The 18,486-nt window shown below is 40.2% G+C and overlaps 1 protein-coding gene across 1 annotated transcript in view; it reads left to right on the top strand.

Moving 5' to 3' along the window:
* Positions 1–531: 531 nt before the first annotated feature.
* Positions 532–18,486, top strand: part of MRPS5 (mitochondrial ribosomal protein S5) — a 41,392-nt gene continuing 23,437 nt past the window's right edge. Inside the window, exons 1-5 of the mRNA XM_088148612.1 lie at positions 532–851; positions 2,623–2,760; positions 9,732–9,857; positions 11,098–11,331; positions 12,432–12,466. Coding sequence (XP_088004738.1) covers positions 782–851; positions 2,623–2,760; positions 9,732–9,857; positions 11,098–11,331; positions 12,432–12,466 — 603 coding nt within the window. The 5' untranslated portion in view covers positions 532–781. The remainder of the gene's footprint in view (positions 852–2,622; positions 2,761–9,731; positions 9,858–11,097; positions 11,332–12,431; positions 12,467–18,486) is intronic.

Raw genomic sequence — 18,486 nt, 5'->3', positions numbered from 1 at the left:
AGTGTTACATGCTGTGGGTTTAATTCTGGAAAGCGTTTTGGGAAGTCTGGTAGCAACTTCCTTCTGCAAAAAAACACACAGGTGTGAAAGAAAGGGACGGGTAGATAAAGTCAACGCCAGGCATCTGCTTCTCTCCGCGTTGTTCTAGTTTGATTGTCGATGTACCCATTGCGTTGCGTGACTTTTGTGAGCCCCTTTGGAAGAGTCCCGTCGATATACAGGATGGGAGTATATTAACCAGCTCTCTGGCAGAGGGACGAGGTGCCACTTCCCGTGTTGTTAAAGGCAACGGTGACGCTGGTCAACAGCACAGTACAAATAATCATCGATTTGTTGTTTAATGCGCCCTGCCTTTTGGAGGCTTCAGTTATCGCCTAGAACCCCGCACATGGAAGGTGATGGTGGTCGTGGTGGTTTCTCATCGATTTCGAAAGAAATCAGGAAGTGACGACAAAACCGTTTGGGACTAGAACTCTTAGTGTCTGAATCTGCAAGTTTATACAGCGTTTCTCATGGCTGGCTAGGGAATTCTGGGAGTTGAAGTCCACACATCTTAAAGTCGCTGAGGTTGAGAAACGTTGGATAGGACTCGAAGGCTGGGTCCTAACGATAAGCCCTCCGAAAGAAGAAGCTGTCTTCAACAGTGCCTGCCCTTCTGATTAACTTCGTCCGATTTGCTGCGCTGGAAAGCCGAGCTCAGACTTTACACGCTCAAATTTTGGATCCGGAAGAAGGTGTCTGTCCGCACGAAGCACGGGAGCTGCCCGGGATCTTTGCAAACATGGCGGCCGCTGTAGTTGTTGCGGCCCAGAGAGTCTGCAATGCCGGCGTCCTCAAGACCGCATGCAGAGGTGAACCCTTTTCTTGCTTTCGGCTGGGCTGAGATTTCCGTGCACAGACTGCATCAGGGGGGCTTCCTCACGTTAGCCTTGCCTCCCCTGGCACCGTTCTAGTTTTTGCCCTTGTGAATGATCATTTGTATCGGATTGCAGCCAGTACAGTAGCTGACGCTTTGGTTGCGTTTTTAAGGGTAGCAAATCTGCTAATGAAAAATGAGAAGGCAGGCTCAGAATTTAGTGTTTCCCTGCAGGAAAGCTTATTTACGGTTGGAAGTCAATGCATGCTTACATAGCTGGGGATAACTCCCACTGTATATAGGAGAGTCAGCTTCTGAATAAATATACAGTACATAGACGGTTCACACGTAACACCCGTGATTAACTTAACCAATCCTACGCCTTCGCATCGCACACTAAACCATAAAGTAACCACATAAATTGGTTTGCACAACTCGTTTGGCAAATGTGATCGGCTAATTTCGTTTCACTCTTTCATGAAAAGGCAATCACAGGACTGCATTGTAAAGTTGCAAATTTACATATTAGGAATTAAATCGTTTTAGAATTGTTGCCGAGTAAATTGTGCATAGGTTTGTATTTTACTGTGCAATCCTTTGCCTGCATTTGCAAGACATGCTAAATTAGAATATCAGACATAGCTACTGGTTAAGATGGATTGCTTTCAAAGAGTTTATTGTAGAGATAGTTTAACCAGTGGCGCTTAGATTAATCTCTGTTTCAAATGCGAAGAGTTTAGAGCTTTCTTGTCTCTATGGGGTTTTGTTTTTTCTGAAATTGGGAGTCCACTTCAGTTAGTACCAACATTCAAGTTCAGCCATTCCTATCTCATATCTCCCAGTAAGCCCTGCACCATTAATTTGTCTCTCAGTCATTGCTTTCCATCACTTTCCCCTATTTTAAAAGCAAGGGCAGTTTGAGTGGTAAATGCGGTAAGTTTTCTTCTGTATGAATTATACCCATTTCTGAACCTCCCAACTTTGAAGGGTAAGAGGTGATACAAAGAATGGGCTCCAACCGTTCTTGGTAGGTAGGAGACTTTTCAAATTTCTATCATGGACCTTGAAACCACAGTAGCAGGGTGCTTGCATCCTTGTGTCCTCCTTAACAGGTTTCCTGAAGGCATGTGATAGGTCAGTGTGGAGAGGCTGGAATCTAAGAGGCCTTTTCCTGCGAGCGTTATAACTCTGATGCTCTGAAAGAGAATGAAAAATGGAAGGGGTTAAAAAAGCCCCACCCCCCAAAAGGGGCCAAAGTGGACATGCAGTGAATGAATGATCCTTTTTTTCCTTTCTTCAGTAATAAATTGAGTGAAAGTATATATTATTCTGTCACTCCATAATAAATTGAGTGAAAGAATAATACGAGATAAGGAAGCTCCCTACCCTCAAGGCTTTTCTTGTTCTGTTCAAAATCACTTCTTGGTTTCTTTATTTGCAGGGGGGAAATGCAGAGGCCGAGCTTTCAGTAACAGAGATGCCGAAGGAAATTCTTTTCTGTCTAGAGCAATGTTTCTCAACCTTGGCAAGTTTAAGAGGGGTGGACTTCAACTTCCAGAATTTCCCAGGCAGCATGAAGTCTACCCCTCTTAAACTTGCCAAGGTTGAGAAACACTCATTTAGAGAACTGTGACTGGGGGTACAATACTAAGCAATCAGTTATTCTGAAAACTGGCTAGGGGGATGTAGATTCTGTGTTGCTTTTCTGTGTTAATGCTTTATAGATTTTAGTAACTGGGATATTAACATATGATTTTTTTCCACAGGTTATGCTTTGATTTCAAGGCATGGAATCAGTTGCCAGTATGCTGCCTTGGCATGGACTTTACAGACACATTGCAACATTTCTGCATCATATAATGTGACAGTGCAACAGAGAAGGCAGAGAAGCTTTTTCAACAAATGTAGGTATTTGGAAGCCACTAACCAATCCTGCAGCCTATAATTTTACTGTTATGTTCATTAGATTTACACCCCATCTTTCTACTTTTATAAACATTTAAGGCAGCTTACACCATCGAAAACCAAAATATAAAGTGAGATTAAAATCTATTAACGGTGAAAATCTTGATGGAAGCTTTTGATTCCATAGCCTGGGAGCTACACAGAAGAAGGCCTTTCCCCACATGTCAGACAAACAAGCTTCTGGGAGCAAAAGCACCTTCTGCTAATCTAAGTTATCGGTCAGGTTCATAACAGAAGAGCCAGTTAGTTGTTCAGGCAGCCAGCCCATAAATTGTTTCGGGCTATAAAGTCAGCACTGTTACCTTAAATTGTACTTGATAGGCAGTTGGGCAATTAGTGCAGAGCTTTTAGTGCAGTCTTGACTAATCTAGCTGCAGCACTTTGCACCAGTTACATTTTTGGACACTTTTCAAGGTTACATGAAGACAGCACTTCACTAAAGTGTGAATAACCTCCACTAAAGCTGACTGGCTCAGGAAGGCTTATAGCTGGCACATTAGCCATAGTTGTGCAGATGTGCCACTCACCATGCCACCTGTAGATTTAGTGATAACTGAGGACCAAGCAGCACTCCCAGACTGGAACCCTGTTTGTTCAAGGGGAATGCAGCTGTCTGGCATTTTGCAGACACTTTAAGGGTGGAAAAATGGGCCTGGTTCACCATCCTTATTGCCACGGTGTAGGCTCAAATTCTCTCATAGAGAATTACCCTGTTCAAGAATATACATGATTCCTCAGTTGGCTAAGGAATTAAAATAGTCGTGTGAATCCCTAATGTTCTCAGAATCAGAACTAATCAGTGTTGATTAGTCAAGTCTTACTAGGGCAGAGTTGGACATTGAGGTCCTCCAAATAATTACTGAACTTCAGCCGTCAGCAGCCCCAGTTAAAATGGCAAATGATGGATCTCGAAGCTTTACTATAGTTCAGTAACATCTGGAGAATCAAAGGCTACCCACCCTTGTCTTAGGGTATTAGGGATTTTTCCCCCTAAACTGCCATTGCGCAATGCTGCATGATGACTAGCCACTGCATAATGTGAGGCCTCTTGCACCAAAGGATCCAATGATTTCTTTCTTTCTTAGTATTTGGCCTACTCATATTTCAAACAATGACTGGGACACATAGCAGGACATCTGAATGAAGGGTGGGTGTTGGGAGGGCCCAATAATCTTGAGTTGTATGTATGTATATACGTATGTATTTATGGCTGCCAATCTCATAGAAGTGACTCTGGGAAGCTTACAAGGATTAAAAACACAGAAAAAGCCACAACATATAACCCCAGGTGTCCAAAACTCCACTCACCAGGAAAAGAAGCACATTAACAATAGCAGAGCCATCTAACCACCTGACCCAAATGCCTGAGAAAATAGCCAGGTTTTCAATTTAAGGTTGGGGCCATCAAAATCTCTGAGGATGCTATTCCATAGGGCAGGCACTGCCACTGATAAGGCATGACTCTGGAGTCCAACAAGATGTCATTGTTTGATAGAAAGGACCTGGACCTCTCTACTAGATCTGGTGGGATGAGTGGAAACAATGGGAGAAAGGTGGTCCCACAATTAGCCTGGCCCTATGCCATGTAGGGCTTTGTAGGTGATAACCAGCACCTTGAATCACACCCAGAAGCTTACTGAGACCAAGTGCAGCTTGCAGAGCAGCAGTGTTATATTGGCATAAGAAGAAACACCAAAAACTACCTGCACTAATGCATTCTGGACCAGTTATAGCTTCTGAGTGCTCTTCAAGGGCAGCCCCATGTAGAACACATTGCAGTAATCCAAACAGGAAGTAACTGAAGCACGAGTCCCTGTGTGCAAAGCCTCTTGTTCCAGGAATGGGAACAATTGATACATAAGACAAATCTGTGCAAAAACCCCTTCAAGCAGGAGCCAAAAGTCCAGGAGGACCCCCAAATTGTGCACCAACTCTGACTGGGGAAGTGCACCTCCATGCAGAATTAAAGATGAAAGATCCCCAAACCTAGACGGCCTTAAAGCCCATGGCCACTCAGTCTTGCCAGGGTTGAGCCAAAGCCTATTCTCCCCCATCCAGACCCTCATAGCCTCAAGACATTGAGAAAGGACCTTGACAGAATTGCCTGATCAGCCCGGGGTCAGGATGTACAACTGAGAATCATCAGCATACTGATGATGTTGCACCCCATGTTGACAGTTGACCTCACTCATTGGCTTCATGTAGATGTTAAATAAGAGCAGGGAAAGGGCAAAATTCTGAGGCACCCCACAAAACGGGATCGTAAGCTAGACCTCTCTCCCCCATCAACATTGACTGGAACCAGCCCTGGAGAAAAGAGAAGAATTTAGATTAGATTGGGCCCTCCACGTAACATCAGTACTGCATGAATCTTTCATCTTCCTCTGAAGCAAAGAGATGAATTTTTGGAGTTTTTGTCCAAGTAAGCTTGATTAGGATTAAGCTAGTCCATTTTTCCTAAAATCTTGTGTATCTCTACTTGCTATATTAAGTGAAGGGAGTAAAAAATGAATGTATTAGTTTTCTGATGAACATTTGACAGTCTTTGTTGTGCCTATGACTAGTTAAGTGCTGTAAGTTTCCATTTTTTGAAAATTATTTGAAATATTATTTTCTTTTACATCGGCAATGCACTGTCACCTCATTAGAGACTGCAGAAAATTTGAAGTAGTACTTGGCAGTATTGTCACCACCAGTTGTGAATTGATTCTCCTTGTTTCATCTTGACTATGGAAGAAGAATGGGGAGTTGATTTTTTTAGAAGTGATGATTCATGTGGTCAATGGGAAGAAAAGAGGCAGTAACCAAATATGGAATACAGAATACCAGCGGAGAAGACAATAAAACCCGAGTATTTGGGTAGATTGGGGATCAAAATGGAAAGAAGATCTCCACAGTGGCTGAAAACATCTGAAATTTTACCAAAAAAATTGTAAATCCCTTTTGCTGTAGACTAATTTCAGTGTGCTCATCCTCAGGCCACACGTATGTCCACAGTTAAACAATTCCTGCTGTAGTCACCATCTGTAATGTATTCTTTGTGGCACTGAACAAGAAAACAAATCCGAAGGGCTTCTAACATGAGCTTGATTGGATCTTATTAACTTGGCTTTTTATCAGCTATAATCTTGCTTAATCTGCTTTCCAGTTAAAGATCAGCATCTCCTTTCCAGTTTACAAGTTCCACTGAAAATATCATTTCACTTCGGAAGCCTAGTTCCAATCCCACTGGCTCATCCACCCCTGCCATTAGGAATTTAGTCAGCAGATAGCCAAAGGAAGACCTTTCTGGTTATGGAAACCATGAGATGTCTTCATGTTTGCTTTTTGTATACTGCTTTTCTTAATATGAAGAAATGCTGCTTTTTTTTTAAAAAAAGAACTTTTTAAAAATCTGTTTTAACTTGTGCATTATAACTGTTGCTATGGGATTTGTTTGTTTATTATTTGAGTGATGTTATATCCTGAAAGGTGGAATAAAAATGTTGGTAATAAATCATATAAATAATTATTTTTATATGATAAAGATCATACCAATTCAAATCATTAATAAATAAATGCAAGGGTTACTTGGGAGTAATGGCATAGAGGAATATGGACATAATCTTGAGGAAGGAATGGAGGGTGGTTATGTAAACACCAGCTCATCTCTGAGAAACAGGAGGGAGAGAGAAAGAAACTAAGGAATACCCTACCTTGATTCTCTTTGGTGTAAGAAGGGACAGAGGGAAACTGTCATGGTTTTAAGATTTTATTATTATACCCTACAATTATAGAATTCCATTAGTTCTTGTGTCCATTTCCTGCCCTAGCTATCTCAGAAGGCTAAATGGTATTTGGCCTTAAAGGTAGTCTTTGTTCAACAAAGCTAATTAGGACTGGAAAATCCATTGTTAAGCGACATAGTTGTAAGTAAAAAAGCCATGTGACCACGCTGCTTAGTGATGGCAGTTCTGACAGTCCCAGTTGCCATTGTTAAATGAGGACCGCATGGGTCGTTAAGTGAGGACCTCATGTGACCATGACTTCCTGCTGGCTTCCCAATTGACTTTGCTTGTGGGAAGCCAGCAGGAAAGGTTCCAAATTGCAATCACGTGTCTGTGGGATGCTGCGAGAGTCATATGTATGAAGTCTGGTCGTAACTACCACTTGTTCATCTCTGTCATAAGTTTGAATGGTCACTGAACAAGTGGTAGTTTAACAAGGACCACCTGTACTTTGATGCAGACATAGACCTAGATATTTCTGTGTTATACTTCTTCCATGTGATGATAAGATGGGCCACATGAAGAAAAGAAAATTTAAAATAATGTCTTAGATAATATATAATATATAATGTTTTATAGTCCTTGAGTTATGATGACAGTTGGGACCAGAATTTCCATCACTAAGTGATGCAGTTGTAAAACTCAACAGCATGTGACTGCATCGCTTAGAGATGGCATCGCTTAGAGATGCTTAGAGATGGCAATTGCCATTGTTAACTGAATCCCACCATGGGGGCGCTGCAATGGCTGTAACTTCAGGGACTGGGCATATGTACCATTCATCCAGTGCCATCATAATGATGAACAATCACTGAACAAATGGTGGTAACTCAAGGACTACCTGTAACGCCTTACTAAAGGAACAGATCAAGAATAGACATGGGACTTTGTTCAGCTTTTTGTACAGGTAGTCCTCAGGTTACAACCATTCATTCAGCGACCATTCAAAGTTACAACAGCGATGAACAAATGGTACTTGTGACATCTCATAGTTCCGACCAGTGCAGCATCCCCACAGTCACATGATTGCAATTTGTGACCTTCCCTGCTGGCTTCCCACAAGCAAAGTCAATAGGGAAGCTGGCAGGAAGTCAGAAGTCGCGGTCATGTAAGGTCCTCGCTTAATGACCTGCGCAGTTCTTGTTTAACAACAACAGCTGGGACTGCCAGAATTACTGTCATATACAGGTGAAACTCGAAAAATTAGAATATCGTGCAAATGTTCATTTATGTCAGTAAGGCAACTCACAAGGTGAAACCAATATATGAGATAGACACATTACATGCAAAGCAAGATATGTCAAGCCTTACTTTGGTATAATTGTGATGATTATGGCATACAGCTTATGAAAACCCCAAATTCACAATCTCAGAAAATTAGAATAGTGTGAAAAGGTTCAATATTCTAGGCTCAAAGTGTCCCACTCTAATCAGCTAATGAATCCATAACACCTGCAAAGGGTTCCTGAGCCTTTAAATGGTCTCTCTGGCTGGTTCAGTAGGAATCACAAGCATGGGAAAGACTGCTGACCTGACAGTTGTGCAGAAAACCATCATTGACACCCTCCATAAGGAGGGAAAGCCCCAAAAGGTAATTGCAAAAGAAGTTGGATGTTCCCAAAGTGCTGTATCAAAGCACATCAATAGAAGGTTATGTGGAAGGGAAAAGTGTGATAGAAAAAGGTGCACAAGCAGCAGGGATGACCGCAGCCTGGAGAGGATTGTCAGGAAAAGGCCATTCAGAAGTGTTGGGGACTTTCACAAGGAGTGGACTGAGGCTGGAGTTAGCGCATCAAGAGCCACCACACACAGACGGATCCTGGACATGGGCTTCAAATATCGTATTCCTCTTGTCAAGGAACAAGCTCCTCCCGCTCCTGAACAACAAACAACATCAGAAGCGTCTTACCTGGGCTACAGAAAAAAAGAACTGGTCTGTTGCCCAGTGGCCCAAAGTCCTCTTTTCTGATGAGAGCAACTTTTGCATCTCATTTGGGAACCAAGGACCCAGAGTCTGGAGGAAGAATGGAGAGGCACACAATGCACGATGCTTGAAGTCCAGTGTGAAGTTTCCACAGTATGTGTTGATTTGGGGAGCCATGTCATCTGCTGGTGTTGGTCCACTGTGCTTCATTAAGTCCAGGGTCAACGCAGCCGTCTACCAGGAGATTTTGGAGCACTTCATGCTTCCTTCCGCAGACGAGCTTTATGGGGATGCTGACTTCATTTTCCAGCAGGACTTGGCACCTGCCCACACTGCCAAAAGTACCAAAACCTGGTTCAATGACCATGGGATTACTGTGTTTGATTGGCCAGCAAACTCACCTAACCTGAACCCCATAGAGAATCTATGGGGCATTGCCAAGAGAAAGATGAGGGACATGAGACCGAACAATGCAGCAGAGCTGAAGGCCGCTATTGAAGCATCCTGGTCTTCCATAACACCTCAGCAGTGCCACAGGCTGATAGCATCCATGCCACGTCACATTGCGGCAGTCATTGCTGCAAAAGGGGCCCAAACCAAGTACTGAGTACATATGCATGCTTATACTTTGCAGAGGTCTGATATTGTTCTATTTCCAATCCTTGTGTTATTGATGTCATGTAATATTCTAATTTTCTGAGATTGTGAATTTGGGGTTTTCATAAGCTGTACGCCATAATCATCACAATTATACCAAAGTAAGGCTTGACATATCTTGCTTTTCATGTAATGCGTCTATCTCATATATTGGTTTCACCTTGTGAGTTGCCTTACTGACATAAATGAACATTTGCACGATATTCTAATTTTTTGAGTTTCACCTGTACAGTTTTACACTTTGGTAGGGTGATAGAAAGAAGTATTTTATATTCTTGTGGAGATGAAAATGATTATCTATATAAACTGATGCACTTGTTAGGCAATAGGTCATGATGCTTCTATGTTATCCTATGATTTTGGCATTAATTCCAGTAAACACTTTACTTCAAAACAAATTAAGTGCAAGCCCATCTCAGCAGCAGTTTGATACTTTCTTCCTTGAAGTACAGCTGGCTTAAACATGAGAATAAATGGCATGCACTTTTTTTTCATTTGAACTGCTGTTAAAATGCGTTATGATTTGGACACTTTATACACAACAACATCTGTTTCATAACAGTGACAGCCAGCCAACTTTGGAAAGGAGTTGCAGCAGAGAATACTGCCGGTGGAAGGAAAGGGCGAGGCAAGCGAGGCAAGAAAAGAAGAACGAGGGATCTCAATAGAGGCCAGATCCTTGGCGAAGGTAAATTCATGAAATAAGCAAGAGTCCAGAAAGAATTGATTATTCAAATCAGTCCAAATAATACTGAACCCAGATGTTGATAGGATATGAGCCAAATCGGGGCCATTGAGAAGCGAGAAGGAGCACATATACATCCTCTGGAGCAGAGGTTTGTAAACTTTTTGCCATTACACCTCCCTTTAGTGTAATCTTAATATACACACCTCCCCTAAAAATCCAAACACCAAAATGAACAATGAGAACAATACAATGAAACTTTGGGAAGGGTGGATTTATTGAAACAACGTAAGGGAGGTAGATCTCACAGTTTGGGAAACCCTGCTCTAGAGAATCCTGTCATTACAAAAGTACAAAGGCCCAGAGCAGATTGATCAAATACCAGTCATATTAATTGCCAAATGTTAATTAATTGGAATTAATTAATCCCCCAAACAGTGAGGTGGTAGTCTAGGAGGTGCAAGATAGCTTACATAGGGGAGATCGCTGTCTCTTTGGAGTGGGAAGGTCCTGGGTGTGTCTGAGAAGCGACAATGGGATGGGGGAGTTATCATTGGTATCCTCTCCAGACTCCCTAGCATCTGCTGCCTGAGCTCAATTGTGGCCTCACTCTCCTAATAGTAGGGTCAGCCACGTGAGGAGGAATTGTGCTGCCTGAACCCCAGCAGAAAGACTGTTCTTAGGAGGTGAGGATATACTGCAATTTCTTATTGCAGAATCCACATAATTAATAATAGAGTGTATTTATAACGGTTTCCTTGGGGTGCTGAAAATAGCCAAAGGGAGTAGTAATCAGAATTTATTTCAGGAAATTTGTTTTCTAGTTGTATAGAAATGACTCCTGGTTGGAAGAAAGGAAAATATGGAAAAATATTGACTCACTTTCAGTTGTTAATTCAGTCATAGGTTCTAGACAGTTGGATTCTCTCCTTTTATCTATCTTACTAAAAATATTTGAACTTTTGGAAGTTCTAGTTAGCCAAAATTGTCTTACACTTTTTTACAGTTTTAATCTTTAATCTTTCTCCACTAAATAAGATGCCATGATAAGTTGTACATATAAAATGAATGAGCCATTTTCCCATGGACATGAGCGTTTGTTTTGGAAAGCTGATGAATTTTAATGCAAAATATTCATTTTGTGGCTTCTGATATTTTGCTCTGGGAAGTGTAGGTTGGAAGTATCTAAATAATATCCATGATGGGAATGTTTCTCTACTTACTTTTGTGTTGATATGTTCAGGATCTTTCGGTTTCCTTTGGCCTGGCCTCAATGCTCCATTGGTGGTATCTGGAAAAGTTCAAGCCATTAGTCAGAGAGATGAAGAAGAGCAGAAGACACTGCAGTTAGCAAAAGCTGAGGAACAAATAAAAATCGACCAAAAAAGGAAAATGAGGATTAAGAAGGAAAGAGGTTGGACTGGACGATCCTGGGGAGGTGTCAGTTTAGGATCTCCTGATCCTGGTCCCAATGGAGGTGAGATAACTAAGGAAAGAATGAAAAGTGTGTTCTCTAGAAACAAGGTATCTTTAGTGGTTTCATATTCTGCTGTATTGTATACTGCTAACACCAAGTTATCTGTATAAATGGAAGGCCATCTAGGAGAATAGATACCAGTAAAAAAAAAAACCTAGTTTTGGGGGGAAATTGTTTCCTTGCTATAAGAGGAAAGGATGGAAAGATGCATGAAATACTCCACACTATTATTCAGGCTACATATTTGCTACATGGATTTTGATCATATCCAATAACTGCAAACATTTATTAAAATACATTGGAAAAGATTCAGAATACAGCTCAGTTGCCATGTTCTACCAAGTTGTTATGGGAATTTAAAGTTATGTACTGTCCAAAAATTCAAATTAGTGTCCTGTAATCTCAGTGAATTCTGATTGCAAATTCCCCACTTTCCCAGTGACTGTGGGAAGAATTGAACACCCAAAGCAGAGAGAATTGCAGAGAAATGGGCTCAGTATAATTTGCCTTTGGTTCCCTTTGAAAACAATTTTACTGAAAAAACCAGAGTACAGTTAGAAATATTGTCTCACTCATTTCTAAATAAATATCCTTTTGTAATGTTGGCACAATAAAAGTGAGCGTTTTTAGCCTGGCTGTTTGTGTTGCGTTTAAATTCTGTCTGATCTGTGCATGATTGCTTAGTCAGGTAATGCTTAGTCAGGTGAATAAGGCTTTATAATGCTGGCTGGGGAATTCTGGGAGTTGAAGTCCATACATCTTAGAGTTGTCAAGGTTGAGAAACACTGCCTTACTAAATAGACGTTCCAGTTCATTAGTGTCCTATTTATGGCTGCTTGAGCTGTTCATATTTGTCCTGTGTTAGAGGATCAGCAGCATTCACCTGGAACACAGGCCACTGATGTACCGCTATGAGCAGGTATTCCAAGACAAATGTTTGTTTGAAGGCCAGTTCCAACATCTTTGTAATTAAGTGTACTTCACATGACTTGATCCCACATAGGTCTAAATGAGATGAGGTGCAGCTTAATTGCTTTTGGAAAATAATACGGATACTGTATGTGCTGTATATCACTGATACATGTCTCCTTAACTGACAGAAACATATGACGATTTTGATAGCAGAATAATTGAGGTAAGTGTTTTTTTTATTACAAATGCAAACTTACAAGTCTTTAAATATAAAAGCAGTGTTCAACATCCAGTCTTAATTTTATTCCTTTCATAGTATCTCTGTAGCAGGCCCGTGCAACTTGTAGAGGAAAAAGGGCCCCATCGATAAATTAAAAATTATCATGGGCCACAAAGGAACGCCTGGCGTGCCAATCAGCTGTTTGGCCGCTAGCAGAGTGGCAGAGGCAGTGAGGCCTGGAGACATTGGAGGTGCTTGGCAGTGTGTCTTTTGGGGCAGTGGCAGCGAACGTATTGACTTTTTAAAAACCGCTGGGGGGCTACACAAGGCTGCCTGGTGGCTGCATGTTGTGTGGGCCTATAGTCTATAGGAATAGGAATTTGGCAGACCAGTGGATTCTGAATAATGTATTACAACTGAAAAATAAAATGTGCTGTTGTTTTTTATATTGACTTCTGTGCCACAGCATCATGGTCAACAAAAACTAAGATTGATGTTGAAAAACAAAACTCTTCAATATAATTTGAAGAGAGCATTTTTTAAAATAGGGGATATTTCTGATCTATGATGAAAAACGGATAAAGTTAACTATTAGGTTAACCACACAAAAGTGAAAGAGACAGAAACAGACTCTTCTCCAGATACTCTGCCTTCTATCCAAACCCAAAAGAATGCTGGAACAAAATTATGTAAAAGGAGGTTGGGACCACTTTTTGTCTTTCTGCTTTTGAAAAACATTAGGCATGTTGCTTTTTTGTCTTAATAGTACTTTTATTCATTAGGTGTATTAAATCTGATATGATACTGAGTGGATTTGGGTTTGGGATTATGTTCTTGCATTTCTGATTTCTTGTTCTTTTCTCTTCCCAATTTTGTTCCATGGTTACTCTTCTCCAGTGCCTGTAACTCATAGGGCCTTTGTAGCATTCTCTTTCATTCTTCTCATAATTCAGATTTCTACTGAACAGGAGGCAGATGTTCAGCAGGATTGCCTTCTAAATTCCTCATACTTCCCAGCCTTAAAACAACCAGAGTTTTAGAACTGACCACATCTTACCTTCCTCTCCAACAGTCCTATGATTTTGTCTGATCTCAGTCTTGACTGTTTATAAGCTTATTATAAATAATTCGTGGATTATTGTTTACATATCCTTTGCTGATGTTTTACATATTCCTCAGGACAGGCAAACATGCCTGTTTGGGCTTCCACAACTTTTGTCGTCTCCTGGTTTTGCATCAGTTCACCATTTTTTAAATTAAAAGTCAGCATAAAAATGTGTATACTGCTTTGTGTACATTTCCCTCTTCAACTACATTTTTATTAGAGAACTGCACTACAAAATTCAGAGAATTGTAAAGACTGAAGGAGAATTTCTCTTTCATCCCTACCTACCCATATTGAATACTTTCTGCACTTAAAATTACAGTAGTCTAAATTATTCTTAGAATCTTGAAGCATTAAACATTTCAGTGAGTAATTACCTATCTCTGCCTGCCCATCTATTTAAGTTACTAAAATAGAATTTCATGGGCCATTTCACATATCTATGATGAGGCCAACCCAGGATCATTTTTAATAGGGATATGCAATCAGACATACCTCCTGTCTGATGTACATACAATATTTACAAACTCCCGCATGTCCACAAAAGCTAAGTGCTTTTGCTACTAGTATCTCTTTTTTTAAAAAAATTAGGAAAGACAGTAAGGCTTATGCTTCAGAATTTATAAAACATCTTGCAATTTTTCTGAACCTTTTTAGTAGCTCCTCTGGATTTTTCCTCCTCTAGCTACACCCAGTTTTAATTGTACATATGGAACTAACCATGTATGGTAGTTACCAAACAACTGGATCCAATGTTAAATCTTTTCCACTAGCATAGCAATTTTGATTTCTTGTTACTTTGTAGAGATATTCCTACAAATAAATTGAATTATAAATCTGTGTGCTAAAGTCTGAATTTTAAAACAGTGCTGGGATTTTCCACCAACATTATAAATATACTTGATATTCAAGAGGATTTAAAATATTTTAATTTAGGTCCCCCATTCTGCAGAAACATAATTCTTAGCATTAGTAATACCCAAGATTCAGTCTCTAAGTAGTACACTGGAGCATGTGGGAGCATAAATAAATTGCCTGTCTGCAACTCTTTAAAGCAGCCATATCTTTTCCTAGGATCCCACAGCTTCAATCTTGATCATGTTGAGGCTAGCAGTTAATGGGCTGAATCTGATTTTGCTGCAATTGACACCCTTTTCTCTTCTTGACCATCTGTCTTATGGTCAGGTGTTAAGTAGATGAAATAAAATTAATAAAACACCAAAATGCTGCACGGGTCACAGAGGATGGAAGAAATTCCTACCTCACTTTTTATTTTCCCCCTCCTAGGCCACAAAGGAAATAAAAGCATGGGTTTTCAATTATTTTTGTGGAAGAGAAAGCAGACTAGAATAAGTGTGCCATAATGTATTGAGTAGGGTAGTTCAGAAGCAGGAGCTAGAGACAACTGTCTCCTGACATTGTTTCCATAGATGGCTTCTTGTTTCATTCTGATGCAGCTCTGAGTCTTAAAAGACTAATAGCCTTTGATAGATCTATACTCTGTGAATGGATCCAATCTCCTTCCAAACCCATCCAAATCAGTGGCCATCACCACATTTTGTGGTAATGAATTCTACAGTTTAAATATGTGGTACTGAAGGATTTATTTATTTATTTGTTTGTTTGTTTGTTTGTTTGTTTATTTATTTTGGTCTGTCCTAAATCTCCTTCCAGTTAGCTTTACTGGAGAACCCCTGGTCTATCAAGAAGGGAGAAAAACATTCCTCTGCCCACTTTTTCTGTTGTCTACATGATTTTATACACTGTGATCATGGCCTGAACATTTGTCTTTTCTCCAAACTAAGGAGTCCCAAATGTAAGTTTCCTTCATAATTAAGATACTCAAGTCCTCTGATCCTTTCCCCAAGTTTACATATTCCACTAAGGCAGGATCAAGCAAATAAGGTAGAGTTTGTGGTCAGCCTTACTTTCTTCCAGTGGGAGCAAGCGAGTTTGGCAGGAAACAAAGACCAAACACATAAACTATTTTAAGTAAGTATGCTTTGAAAAAATGATCACCATGCCCATGCAGGTGCGGTTTTTCTTTAAAACAAATACAAAAAACAACCATTGGTACCAGTGGGGATTTTTAAATTACATACCTGACTTGGTGATCCTCAGAGGAAAAAATTGCTCACACAAGCCTTTTTAAAATTATTTTTACTGTCGCTTGTTCAATCTTAGCTCATAGTTAACATCAACTGCATTCCATTGGCAGTCTGCCCAGCACAGCAGTTACTGCTTATTTTTATCCTGAATTGTTTGGGAGCAACAGAAAAAGACCCCAGGTTTAGATGCTATGATAAATTATTCCTTTCTTGTCTCTTTTCATCACACATGTAAAGGGTTGAATAAATGAACAGGCTGAATATTTATTAGTAGTTATCTGGAAGTTGTTTATTTCTAGTAAGCTGCATCATGTGCAAATATGAATGTCACAGACCCAGATGCATTTGAAGGCTGTCCCAATTCATGCAGTTGCTGGCTTCCTCTAATGCACCCTTGAAGTAACGTATGATGACAGGCTGGGAGAACCTAAGTGTGATATTTAGACTTATGAGCGATAGGAGCATGGAGAGAAAAGGTATCAGTGTTAAATTGTTCTGTGCGTGAACTCTGTATATCACTTATCTTCTCTCATGCAGTGTGTTTTCTTGATATCAGGTAGTTTTAACCATAGGACTGTACTGTTAAAACAGTTCTGTAGAAAGCTTTGCATACCTCAGGTCTAAATCAAGTATTGAAAGTGCCTTTGGTTTGAACATCAGTGCTATACAAAACCTTTTGTTGTGTTAGCAAAGTACATCTCTGAATCTGCTGCTAAGGAAGCAAACAAGCAAGCCAACCCAAAGGTAGTCCTTGGCTTATGACCACAATTGGGACCAGAACTTCCGTTGCTAAGCACTGTGGTCATTAAGTGAGTTGTGCCCAATTTTATGACCTTTTTTGCCATGGTCATTAAGTGAATCTGGCTTCCCCCATTGACTTTGCTTGTTGGAAGCCCCTGAGAAAGTCACAAATGGCAATCATGTGACCCTGGGACACTGCCACAACTGTAAATACATGCCAATTGCCAAGCACCCAGATTTTGATCACATGACTGCAGGTACACTGCAGTGGTTTTAAGTGTGAGGACCAGTCATAAGTCACTTTTTTCAGCACCACTGTAACTTTGAAAGGTCATTAAACAAATGGTCATAAGTTGAGGACTACCTGTAAGTCCTTTGGAAGGCATAGGGTAGCTGGTTTGAGGGCCTCCCCACATCATCTGGCCATGTACAAGTAAGAACATAAGCAGTGCTCTTCTGGAGTAGATCCCTGTCCCATCTAGTCCAGCATTCTGTTCTCATAGTAGCCAGCCAACTGCACAAGGAAGTCCACTAGTTTCCCAGCAGATGGTCTTCAGAGGCAGTCACACTGCCATCAAGACTAATGGCCATTGATCCCTTTATCTTCCATTAATTGGTCCAACACCTTTTTGAAGCCAGTCTACGTGATAGCTGACACTGTATCGCGTGGTAGCGAATTCCAAAATTTAATTACTGCATTGTATAACAAAATTTCCTTTTGTCTGTCCTGATTCTTCCAGGATTCAATTTCAATGGGTGACCTCTGGTTCTAGCAGCTTCTCCTCCATTTTATCCACACCATGCATAATTTTGTACACCTCAAGTAATGTCTTTATTCCCTTCCTGGGAACAGGTATTCGGGGTCAGGGATCTCCCCAATTTTTCTTCTGTGAAGACAGAAATAATTCATTCAGCTTCTCTGCATTTTTTTTCTGTTGGGATTGGCACCAAAACAAAAGTGCTTCTCCTTTTCCACAGCCCTGTGGAGCATGCAAGAATGAAGAACCCCTCTTACTCTGCGCCAGAACTTTGTTCTATTGTGTTTAGAAATGTGATTAGTAGTAGCAGTGGAACTTTCTTTCTTTCTTTCTTTTTTAGCTCCACTTCTTTTTAAGAGAAAAAGCCAAGGATTAAACTTGGGATATCTGAATGCAAAGTGTGTGCTCTGTCATTGAGATTTTTGAGCATATGTTCAAGTGGTGGCAGACAGATGCTATATACAGCTTGAGGCAACTTGCTATTTCCAAAGTAGATAGAACACAGGCACAGATCAAAGCAAAGCGTCTGTCAGATTTTCAAGACTATCTCCATGGTCACAAGGCCTAGAAAATGTTAAGAGAGAAAAATTAAGACTCTTAGGAGAGACTAGAAAGCTGGTCCATTATTTTGATGCCACTCATAATTTGAATGAATATGTTCCTACTAGCCAAATTGTGAAAGCAGGGCTTGGGAGGGTCTCAGCAAAAAGATTAGAAGAAATTAGGGCAAAGAATTTCAAGTTAAGCCCTTAATGTCACTGGTAACTAAGCAGCTGCTTCATTCCCATACAAAGATTTTAGAGTGCCAAAAAGCTCACAGCAAAATAGTGCTGTGCAGACCAGGCTATTAAGACAAATAGCTGAAGAGGTGTCACAAACACATTTTAACAAACTATTTGAGATGCTGTGGGACCTAATTAATTGTTTTTTAATAGTAATTTTATTAAACCTTACAATTAAAAAGATGAAAACTAATGCAAACTAAAAGAAAAAAGAAAAATAGAAAAGAAAATAGAAAAGAAAGAAAAAATAAGAATATAGTAAAGAAAAAGAAAATAAATATATAAAGAAATGACTTCCTCCTTCATCACAACAAGCATAAACAATTTTAGTAACTTACCACCTTCTCTTAAACTACAACAAATGATCTCTTCTTCCCATATCTCAACACTTATTTATAAACAAATCCTAAAACCTTGTTGTTTAGTCCTGGTCAGCAAAAGTCCATTAAGGGTTACCAGAGATAACAACATATCTATTTTAACCTTGATCAAATAATCAACTTTATATTCCTTTCTTTTACTTTTAGAA

The sequence above is a fragment of the Python bivittatus genome, unplaced genomic scaffold (assembly GCF_059951505.1).
Source record: "Python bivittatus isolate LINGU-HERP-01145 unplaced genomic scaffold, Pbiv_v1 ctg000020_np1212, whole genome shotgun sequence".
In the NCBI taxonomy this organism is placed as follows: Eukaryota; Metazoa; Chordata; class Lepidosauria; order Squamata; family Pythonidae; genus Python; species Python bivittatus.
The sequence above is the reverse complement of the archived record's forward strand: the minus strand, read 5'-3'. Positions and strand labels throughout refer to the sequence as shown.